The 11903-nt window shown below is 40.1% G+C and overlaps 2 protein-coding genes across 2 annotated transcripts in view; both read right to left on the bottom strand.

Annotated features, from left to right (window-relative positions):
- Positions 1–3478: 3478 nt before the first annotated feature.
- bola1 (bolA family member 1) lies at positions 3479–5182 on the bottom strand. The gene is made up of 2 exons (XM_085472285.1): positions 5101–5182; positions 3479–4419 (listed from the first exon to the last, which is right to left on the bottom strand). Exon 2 carries the CDS (start codon positions 4396–4398, stop codon positions 3946–3948), a length of 453 nt encoding a protein of 150 aa, XP_085328411.1. The 5' UTR covers positions 4399–4419; positions 5101–5182; the 3' UTR covers positions 3479–3945.
- A 2258-nt stretch (positions 5183–7440) lies between these two features.
- sv2a (synaptic vesicle glycoprotein 2A) overlaps positions 7441–11903 on the bottom strand; it is a 47138-nt gene continuing 42675 nt past the window's right edge. The window contains exon 13 of the mRNA XM_085472284.1: positions 7441–11574. Coding sequence (XP_085328410.1) covers positions 11391–11574 — 184 coding nt within the window. The 3' untranslated portion in view covers positions 7441–11390. The remainder of the gene's footprint in view (positions 11575–11903) is intronic.

The raw sequence follows: 11903 nt of genomic DNA, 5'->3' as shown, positions 1-11903 counted from the left end.
AAGTAGGACTGATCATTTTGAGACCTTTTTGCTAATATTGAGTCTGTGATATAGAATTGTTCCAATTAACACCAAAGACTAAAGGACCAAACTGGGTGCTTTTGTTGAGCTATTGGTACTGTGCAGTACACCAGGTTTGGCATTAAAGGTAGTAAATGTAATGAGTGTTGTTCTTAGAGGGGTTTAAATGAAATGTGTTTAACAGGCGACTCTTCCTCCACACATGCTGCACAGATCCTGCAGCTGCCCAGGGGGCCAAAAGAAGACGCCAGTCCCTCGAGACAGACAAACCACCCTTTCTCAGACACCCATTTGTCGTACCCACCCCACCTCCCCCCTCTCTGTCCCTACCGATGGATGACCCTGCGGCCAGCCAGGGTCAGCTGCGCAAAGGGAGCCCCCTGCACTCCGGCCCTCGGTCCGGAGCCGCAGCGTAAATCAGGGACTGTTCATCGCGGGAACCCTGCCCTGCCCGGGGTCCCAGCCCAGGCTGGCACCATCTGTCCCAGGCCTCTGACGCAGAAACAGAACTGCCAAGGTGGGTTCCCACTGACCTGGTGCACCCCCCAGGCCATGCAGGCCAGATCTGAGACCGGAGACAGATCCATCACTGCTGGAGTCTGGAGATGATGGAAGAGGCATGGTATACATCTAGTGAACAGTAGTTCTGTGTGAGAATGAGCTGATACAAGGGAAGAATGAACCCCATTTTCAACAATAACAGAAATTCCTTATGGTAAACTATAGTCAGTTACATCATAAAAACCATAGCTTTACAGTGAATTTCTGATAGACGAGTACCTGCAGAAATTAATACATAAAATACACCTTGCATATATTTAGCGAAGTTGGTGTTTAACTGGCGTTTTATAACTAATAGAATAAAACACTGCTCATAAAAGTACGTCTTTACATTAACTTGGCACATCCAAACATCAATCAAGCCCTTTCATAAACTCTAGCCACTCAGCAGCCACCCTGAAACATCTCTTATTACTTATTTTGAAGCATTTAATAATTAACTTTAATTTTAAAGGCGAAAAGGACATAAAAAGAACAGCTGTGGAATAACTGGCTAAAAATAAAAACTGTTTTAATTGTTTTATTTGGATCAAAAGAAAAAAAGACATTTCTCAGTTGGAAGTTACAGGATCCTTTGAGTTACATGTCTCTTTCTTTTGATGTCTCTACTTCAGCATTTTTAAAAATGTGGGAAAAATACTAGACTATCCTAATAAGTCTTTAGACCAAATGTGCCAAGCTGACTGTAAAGATTAAATACAGTAAGAAAGAAAAAACAAACAAAAATAAGAACATGTAAAAAGAAAAAACTGTCACCTTCCAAACAACCATGAGTGGAGTCTCCATCTGACTGGACGCTAATTGTACTGCTACAGGCAACTCTTAAATTTTATTTTCCTAGCTGAGCTAGTTGACCCAATTATTTAATGAACAGCCATTTCAGTGAAAGCTAAATTACTGATCTCTGGATACACTTAGAACTGCACCTCTGGCCAAAACAGTGACCGAGCAACCCTATTATTTTCCCGTATAACTGCCACGGCTGAATAGGTGATGTACTAGAAGCGCATGTAAAACAGTCCAACCTTTTAAGTGCAAAACAAGTCCCTGCACTCCACCTCATCATCCTTGATGTCTTTTCCCTCTCCATCCATAACAGCACCTGGAATTGTGACCAATAAATCACGTCAGCAGAGACAGTCTGCAGGTCCCGGGGCCTTGCAGCCCAACGTACGGCTTTCTCTCACAGCCCCAGCTTCATTTCTTGCACCCTTAGGTCTGACTCTAATGGGCAAGCAGGGGTCATAAAGTGGTTGTTTCTGTTTTTCCTTTTTCCAAACCAGTGACACCAGTTGTTCACCTTCCTCACCGAAGCCTTTTGTGCGGCCTGACAGGCTGTCAATTCCAGGCAGGGGATGATTGTAGAAGATGACACGCATTACCTTGAGGTGACATCACATTCCACCAAAGGCCTGAGTTCAGCAACTTGTCTTGAGCTAACAATAACTTTGAACAGTTTTGCAGCACAGCGTTTAACGCTTGCTTTGGCTCGGTGATATCTGCTTGGCATTGCTGCTTTTGTCCTACACGTAATCTGAACAAAACTCAAATGAATCTTTCAGTTGAATGAAACCTTATGTTGAGTCAGACTCCCTCCAGTTATTTTTCTTGTCTTATCTCCTTCGCAGGCGTGAGAGGTGATTTTTGGCCATCATCAGGGTTGAGGACAGGACAGGCTGACCTTTGCAGTGACACGACTCAAAAATAGACGCCCACCCACATACAGCGCACGCAAACTGACTGTAAAGTATGCATCATCCTGAGAACAAGCAGAAACTCCATTTTGTACTTTTTGTGTAAAAGTTCAATGTGAAACTCTGAGAACAAAAATACATGAATTATAATTCAAAATACATCTAATTTACAAATTAGCAATAAAATACTTCTATTTAAATAAACACATTTTTGTCTTAAAGTGTATTTTGTTGATAAGCTTCTCTTAGCTTAGTCCTGGGATTTGAGCATTATACCAGTTTGTGTTTTTAATATCACTACATGCATAATCATAAGGAGAAAATTAAAAAGCAGCACAATAACTGATATCCAACACTAGGTCAACGTTTTTGTTTTGTTTTTTGATTTAGCCATTCAAATAATCCGATTTGTTCACACATACTGCCCTCTAGTGTTGAAACTGCAACACTGCCGTCATCTCCCTGAACACCAGCAGCATCTCATGAGTTCGTTTTATGTCCACAGCATTTAGACAATAACTTTTTTCTTCTGTAACTGAACTGCAGACTTTCAGGTTTAATTAAAGCGCTTTAACAAAAGTATTGAACTAACTACTTTAGAATTGCAGACAGTTTTACACACAGGCCCCATTTTCAGAGGCTAAAATGAACATATATTTGAAACACTTGGTTGCATTTAATACTTGGACGAACAACCTTCCTGCATTCAGTTTTGCATTTAATAACTGAAAACATGTTCTGGTGGGCAGAGATCCCATCTTTGCTTTAAGTAATTCTTGATTTGCTTTTGCAGTTCGCTTCATTATACAGTTGCACGGTGAAGCTCTATCCAACTGGTTTTGCAGCATTTTGCTGAATCTGAGCAGAGTAAAGCCCCAAACTCTTCACAGTTCATCCTGCCAGAACTGCTGCTAAGAAGCACCTGATATATCTACCGTTTGCTTGAAGGTGCACAGACAACCCTGACTTCACCCCATCTCTTACTGGGGTTTCAGATGTTGAGCCTTCCAACACAAAGAAAATCTGCCTTTTTGTACCCACTTTGTAGTATACCACTGTGGAAAACTGTAACTTAATGGTTGAGCAAACACAGAAGACCTGTTTCTTCAGACTTAATAGTAAGAAACACTAAACTGCACTCACGTATTATCCCCAATACCCAATACCTACTCGAATAACTTCAAACTTTTAATTATCAAGTCTCACAAATGGAACTTTTTATTGCCACTCACAGCAATGCAAGCATTGCTTTATTCTAAGAGGTGACTAAGTAAATGCAAGTATACAGGCAAATAGGGGCTTTCCTGAAATTTAGATTTCAGGAAAAATCACTAAATGCTATGAGCACAAATCAAACAAAAATAAAACCATACAGTAGCTTAAAGAAGAAGAGTGCATCCCTGTATTGTATTCATGCAGCACCTGGATGATAAAAACACCTGTGACCATCTAAAATCATATAATTTATATGCAGTTTTATAACAACAGAACCATTCAAACCAAATTTTGCATTATTAATGAATTAAAAAAAAGATTTAGAAATAAGACCACAACAAAATGATCTCCAAATAAAAGAGGAAATGCTGCTCTTTATACTTGTCAAGTATTTTCCTGTAGTCTTCACATTTCAGTCCCTCAGCACAGTGAAACTACTTCACAGTCCAACACTTCATTCTCGCCCAGCCTTTAACTTCTCCTCCACTGTGTGATCACCTTTCGAACCTCCCATGCAGGGCGGACTCTTAGCCACGGTAGGGTTACTTTGCCACTGCTCAGGAGTCTTTGCTTGGATCGCCAGTGCATGAACACAGCTACTTAACTCCTCCTTCAAAGCTTCGTTAACCAGACGGTGACGCTGAATCAGCGGCAGGCCCTCAAATTTGGAGCTGACAACGAGGACACGGAAATGGGATTCCGAACCGGGGGGCACAGCGTGCATGTGGCTTTCATTTTGGACTTCTAAGTGGTCTGGCTTCAGCGCGTCGGTCAGTTTGGTTGTGATAGCCCTTTGAACGGGCCGGCTGGGGTCTGGGTCCATATGTGGTCTGAAGTGGGCAAAGGGACGGGTTAAAGCAGGATGGGAGGATACGGGCCGAGCACAGCGGAGGACGCTGGGAAGCATCAAGCTGTAGCAGTTGACCAACTAGGAAGGCATAAAAACATGTGACATGTAAGGTAATGTGACATACTTGTGTTCAGGACAACATCTGGAGAATCAAGTAAAGACATGTTCAGGGCCTCAGCTGGGGTGAAAAAGCAGTTTTAGTCGATGGCCATTACATGATAAAAGCAATAAACAGATATCTTCTTCTGTTGGGGCACAAATTATCTCTGAAAAAGAATTAGGGTATTGTGTCTTTATCATGTCTGGGTTAGGATGCTTTTGATTCACCATATAACAGGAAAATATCTGTTAGCTTGGTGAGGAGGCTCTTATTTAGCCACTGTGCTGCCGTGAGAGCAGCTTCAGCGCCAAAACCGACTTCATGCAGTCAGTCATTCATGCATGGATTAAAATGACACATGCGCATTTAATTTTTACAGACTGCATTACCCTGGCAACTTAATAAAGACCTCACAGCTCTCCCATTGTCCCTTTTACAAAGGTACACCGACCGAAAGGACGGTTGTGTAACTGTTTGCTTGGTGGCATGAAGTCGTTGCTTGCTAGCTTGAGATTTCCAGCTTTCATAGTAAAAACTGAGAGAAGGAAGCTGTGTTTACACCGAACATTTTCACACAAGACACGCACACTCTGTCTTTAATATTATAACTATAATAATTGACAAGATAATAATTAACCAAAGTAAATTTGGCTACTAACCTTCCAGCAAAGTATGCTCAGTGCTGCTGCTGTCTCGTTGTTCTACTTGGCTTTGGATGTTGACAACCAGCGTGTTACTGCCACCTGCTGGGCTGGAGTAAATACACAACACCCCCAAATGCAAATCTGCGGCAGGAAATGGGAAGTTCCTGTTTCACGAAGGTTTTCTACACACAGCAAACTACTTCATTTTATATTTCATCTCTAGACTCTCTTAAAAAGTCTGTCTCTCTTAAAAAGAAAAATGTTGTCATTCCATAATTGATAAGACTTTTCAATAAAATAACTAAAATTACCTTCTGCCTACCATTGATTTCATATTTCTAAAATAAATAAGCTTTTACCAATATTTTTCTGTATACTGAATAAGGGTGTATCATCTCCCGCTTCGCCCCCCTCTGCTGTTACATTGTCGCCGTTTTCTTCTTCTTTGAATGGTATTATTACCTTTATTTCCAATTTCATTTGTTCTGCTTCTTCTTGAGTTTGAGCATACTGGATGCATCGCTAGTATATTGTTGCCATTTATTGTTTGCACACCCACTCCATTTTTAATGCATTTATATTTATAGTTTATTAAACAGCCCACAGTCATGTAGACGTTCCATAAGTTTCTGTAATCAAATTTGTCCAGGTTAAGCATGGTGTGAAGAGTAGCATCAGGGCTCCAGCTGCCAGGCATTTTTAAAAAGCACTCTGAGGAGAGTCATTTTCACGTTTGAGTCTCTCTGAGTCGTCTCACTCACACTTATTATCAGGATTTTGCCAGTAAGATGAACCCACCCCTAAGCCCATATTAACAAAGTCTTAGCCTATCTTGGATAAATAAGTCTTCTTGTGCAGGAAAAGCCGTTTCTGGCTGTATTCTTCGTCTTTGGATTTCTTGTATGCTGGCAAACATATAAACAAACATACAAGAAATCAAACTAGTATGTTTGCACATGCATTGGACACCAGGTGGTTCAAGGATTATGATGATTATGTGAATCATCTAAACCTAAGTAAATGTGTAGGGTTGCTTAAGCAACCAGTGTAACCAACCATGTTGTCCATTACCTTCATCAAAACACCCAATAAGAGAATATCTTCTGGAATACTCTTTCCCTCAAATAACACATCACCCTGCATTATGTTTTCCTGTTTCAGGCAGTGCATCTGACTGAGTACACCCTTGCTAATGCAGATTTCCACCCTGTTTTGTCATCAGAACTGCCTTAATTCTTTGTGGCACAGGTTCAACAATGTGTGGAAACATTCCTCCAAGATTCAGATGTATATTGACCTGACAGTATCACACAGTTGCTGCAGAGTTGTCACTCTCTTCATCCATGATTTGAATCTCCTGTCCTACCACATGGAACAGGGTGAATCAATGCTTTTATATTGTTTACTCTAAATTCTGACACACGCTGGAGGAAATATAAGGTGAAATCATCAGTCCATAATGCCATCCGAAATGTTGCAGAAGAAACTGAGGCTCATCAGACCAAGCAATGTTTTTGAGGTTTTTTTGTTTGTTTTTTCAACATAGTCTCAGGTTCCTGGTCTTAGCTGGTTTAGCAGGAATGAAACCCAGTGTCGTCTTCTGCTGCTGCTGTAGTACATCTGCTTCCAGGTACAATGTATTGTGTGTTTAGAGATGCTCTTCTGCATAGTTTGCTTTTAACAAGTAGTAATCTGAGTTATTCTGCCCTTCTTATCACCTCACAGCATTCCGACCATTCCTGTCTGACCAAAGAACTGCTGCTCACTGGGTATTTTTCTCTTCTTTTGACCTTTGTCTGTAAATCCTAGAGATGGCTGTGACGGGGAAAATCCCAGTAGACAATCAGTTTCTGAGACACTCAGACAGCCTGTCTGACAACCAACAGCTGTATTAAGTAAGTGTCACTTACCTTTCTTCCCCATTCTGATGTTCAGCCTGAAATTCAGCAGGTAATCTTGTCTACATACTTTCAGTCGCTGCCATCTGATTGGTCTATTAGATATTTGTGGCAATGAGTGGATGAACAATAGTACCTAGGGCGAGTGAATATCCCATTATACTTAATGGTAATATAAAAAACAAAATAATTCTTTTAATTTGTTTATTCATCATGATTCTTTGTTATCCATTGTGATTCCAAAGGGTCACAGAAAAATGTAAACCCAAAAATCAACAATGAGAAAATATAAGAAAAAAAAATCTCACACACCTTTAAACAGAAATGATGCCGCCATATTTACTCTAATTATGATTTATAACTGGTATTTAACATTGATGTATTTACTTGTGTTTCATTCTCATTTACAAAATACATAAAATCAAAGACAACATACAGTATTGTTCATTTACACTGCTTTTTTTTTTTTTACAGCTTTTTGTTTTTTAATATTTATGATACCACAGTTTCTAAACTTACAATCAACTACAGTTTCTACAGCACAGTACAGTGACAAGGGTGATAAATTCTTCCTTACATTTAATTAATGGCAATGCAATTTTATTGACAAAGGCGTCAAGACTTAGGGTAGCTTCAGAGAGTACACACAAATGTCAGCTGTTTATTTCTGTGTCATTATTGAGCCAACAACCAGCATTTCCGTGGACAAGGCCAGCGTATAGCTAATGTGCTCCGATTCCCAATAACTTCAAAGGAGAGAATAAAAGACAAATATCCAAACACTTATTGCTTTGATAACTTTTTGCACTCACAATTGACTGTTGCTCAGGCCACACGTTAATTATAGAAAAAACCCTGTAACATAAGCTAGGATATGTATCTACAAGAGACAATCCTGACGTGAACCGAGTCACCGAGACATGTTAGCGTCTTGACAGTGTACCATGCTAAACAAATACAACGATTATCTTGACATCCTTGCTCTTAATTTCATGGGTGATACAGGACGATATACAGAGAATTGAACTGCTAACGCTTGGCATTTATATTTATGCTGTGAATGTGCGTTTGTGTATCAGTGTGCTCTTAAGGGAGGATCTGGCTAATTTTATTTTCAGGCTCGCTGGCCGTTTGGGCTTCTAAAGATGTTATTTGTTGCAGATTTCCAACAAGAACATCTGAACCCTTAAAGTCAGATTTGTTAAGAGTCGTGAAAAGATGAAAAGTCCAGATGTTCTTGTTTCATGTGACGGGTGGCAAAGACTGACTGCAACATTGGTTTGAAAGGCTTATCTTATTAGTTACATTAGTTATTTTTATTTACATATCTTCATATGTATAACAGAGAATTAATGGTATCATATGTAAACTCAGGGCATAGGAAATATTTGGCAATAATTAATGAGAGGTGGTCTCATGGCACACTCATAGATGAGGGGTCCGATGTCAGATTTGGATCAGAGTGAGACGGGAAAATGTATAAAGGGCAGGTCACTGTCCTGGTGGAGGGGGGGTTTGCGTGAGCACCTCATGTTCACAATTACAAAATTGTCATTTGGTAGATTTTGGTCATTGTGCTCTTGCTAAACCTTGTCTTTCACTTCACTTTCTAGCAAGGCCGCATCCAGATGTGTCGAGAAGGAATCGAGGGATTCTCCACTGTGCCTTTATGACAGTGTTCATTTAGTGCAATGGTTTGTCTGTTGTTTTCGACTGTCTCGAGTCTACGTATGGCTGCTATCCTAAGAAAATGGCAGTCTGGAGAAAAGGATTGTATTCTTGTTAATCTGGCATGTCGATGATTGTTTTTCTTAAACATTGCAAATGTGAACACATCATAATCATTTTGCGGATCAGGGGAATGTGGCAATATTTTCTGTGCTGTTGTATGTGTGGAATTTATGACAGTCAGCCCTTGGCAGTGAGTTCTCTATGATGAATTTCATGTTATATCTGGATACCTTTCAACCATACAGCAGACTTAAACACAATGTCCAAAATTCACACTCTCATCAGCATAACAATCCCCTTGAAATGCAGTAAATCCTGTAACAGGCCTAAAGAACATACAAGCCCCAAAATAAGTTGATTAAGATGAATAACTCTTGTGCGATCACATGTCCTTTACTTTGCCTGAAGTACTTTACAACAGCTCAAATATTTACTCTCCAACTGTTGAACTGTATTTTTTCTTGTTTCAAGAGCAAAAGACAGATTAAGGGACAGTTTTTTTGTTCTCTGACTTAAAGTGCTATTGTTCCACCTTGCTTCGGTGTAAGCTGTGGAAAGCATCGTTCCCTCTCCTGAATCTAAGAGAATCAGATGACACTTGCGTTGGCGTGCACCAAGTGCCCAAAAATCAACAATAGCATCTTTACAGAAATCATGACCTAGCTACTCAATATTTTCAGGTGGCAGCACAGTGGCTCAGTGGTTAGTGTTTCTGCCTCACACCTGTAGGCTCTCAAACCTACAGAGGACTGTGCTGGAACCCTGGGCGTGTCCAGGTTAAAGCTGCTGACTGTGGTCCACGACAGGCTTACAAATGAGATGTTGCAATATTTTCCTGTTTCTTTTGTTTGGTTTGGTTTTTCTATTGAACTACACCAGCCAGTGGTATTACTCAGCATCGCTCTTCATCTACACATGACGAGAAGCTCATGATGTGCAAATGACAGAGTGACAGGATATAAATACTGCTGCCATGTTAGCTCGCTGCAAACTTCTTTTGGTGGGGAGGTGGAGACAATGGAGAGAAAATTATTTATGTGTAACATTATTCAAATCGAGGTTTGTGGAGTTTGGGTGAAAAAAACATGCAAATCTGATTTGGTTTGAACTGTCCTTTAATCATGTCCAGTACTGTATGTTATCGTGCCTTGTTAGTTATCTACTGTATATTAGATAGGTTACTCCACATCCATCCACAAATCAAAGTTGCATTTGTGAAATGGTAGAAGACAAAATAAATAAATAAAAACAAAATATTCAATATTGCACAGAGGTTCAATATTGCACCAAGAAGCACACTCACATTAATGAAAACATTCAGCTTACACATCTAACACAATCTATGGCTGCATCTAAAACATTAGCTTGTGGGGTAACATTTAAAAAACTTTCTATTATCTTCTTCTTTTTTTTCATGTGTAATAACCAGATTAAATCTGTGGCATGTGCTTTAAGAACAGTTCAGAAGTATTGGATCCCTACATCAGAATAAAAGCACTGTGCTGTCTTTTATGGATAAAAAATATCAAAATACAACTTAATTCAGAGTAATTGATGGGCAGATGCAACATGTGCTGCTTACATGTTGTACTCTCAGTTTTCATAACGTTACATACATACGTTGTGACATGCAGAACACCCTCCAAAGCATACAAGAGACAAACATACTGTAAGTCTGGGAGAAAGAGTACTAAAAAGGCATTTCTCACAAAGGGATATACAGAGTGGCTGGAAACGATGATTGAGTGTGAGATTCTAAACATTTTCTTCAAGTCAGGAAAATGTTAGGGGCACTCACACTGACAAGTGGTTGTGCTTTACATGTACATTTCAACAGATATCTTCACCTTTGTGATTTAAATGGGTTTCATGGTAGAATGCAGTTTTCCCTTTGAGTGGGAAATGTGTATGTATGATCTTATGGCCGCTTGGAGGTGAGCGGTGTTTCACTATAGCAATGCAATAAAGGGAGAGAGGAGCTCAATGGAGCTCCTTATCGCAACAAAAGCAAACCTGGAATGTTCTATTATCTAAAAAAATGGCAGTTAGTCTGTACACCAACACAAGACCTCAGGAGATAAAGAATGACGACAGATCTTTGTTAAGGAGGAAGCCAAGAGAAGAGTGTCTTGGTTTTACCTCGCAAAGTCAAAAATGCTTCAAATCAAGGCAGAAAATGTTGCATTTTTGAGTCAGTGTCCAACAATGGTAAAGCACTCAAGACTGGAAAGGTGAGTTGGATTTGCTCGGAAGAATGGAGGTGACTACAGAGAATTCTGCAACAATGGCTAGTGGTCATTTCTATGAGTCTATTTGCATGGCTCATCATCAAGAGTCCCCATCCCTGACCTCCAACCCCAGAGGAATGTATTTACAGTGTGGGAGACAGACTCTAATAACTAAATATGTCATTAACTATGTTTCTGGTGTTTTCATCTTTTCCAATTTAGAGTAACAATGAGGCACAGGCAGCAGATTTTACTTTAGCTTTTTCTTTTTTACAGCTCTTTGTGGAATGGAGTTGTACCAATCAAATAATTACCAATATTTACCTGCATTACAATTTACTCTTGTAGATGGGGAGAGGTTAGAGTGCAGGATTTGGAGGGCTCTTGAGCTATTCGTTCACAGTGTGGCAAAAACTCTTCTGCCCTCTGGAAAGTTGTTGGTGCCACATTATTGCAGCACCTGGCCCCGCGTCTCAGGTAGTTTGAGGGCCAGAAAACTGCCTGCTGCCAGTGCACCTGAGGCAAACAGGATGGGTACAGCCTTGGTTATGCCAACGAACGAAGTGAAGATGCTTATGCCTAACACCGCCGCTAATTTACAGAGGGCGTTGAGGAAGCCAAATGCTGTGGTTCTGAGAAAAGAAAGATAAGAAGCACAGAGTCACTTCGGTGCCTGAGCATGTTTAAAGTAAACCAGCAGAGAAAACAGTTGCTTGAGTTACCACAGGGTGGTGCTAGAGCTCCTAAAAATCAACAGCGTTTGGCACGCTACTAAAGGTAGTGCTCCTCTTTGATGAGTCTGACAACACAGGTGCTCTTACTTTATATTACTTTCAATATATATATATTATACTACAAGTTATAAATATAAAGTGGAACCCAGAGAAGCTCCTTTTAAAACCATTATTTGGAATCAAGAAAACCCAGAATCCCACAATGTCATCCATCCCTGCAAGCCAAC

The sequence above is a fragment of the Copadichromis virginalis genome, linkage group LG11, assembly GCF_057382275.1.
Source record: "Copadichromis virginalis isolate Kocher_CV1m ecotype Utaka linkage group LG11, C_Virginalis_male_GT1.1, whole genome shotgun sequence".
NCBI classification, from domain to species: Eukaryota; Metazoa; Chordata; class Actinopteri; order Cichliformes; family Cichlidae; genus Copadichromis; species Copadichromis virginalis.
The sequence above is the reverse complement of the archived record's forward strand: the minus strand, read 5'-3'. Positions and strand labels throughout refer to the sequence as shown.

What these genes read in the sequence shown, in the direction of transcription:
- bola1 (XM_085472285.1), bottom strand. Translation starts at nt 4,398, where the DNA reads ATGCTTCCCAGCGTCCTCCGCTGTGCTCGGCCCGTATCCTCCCATCCT.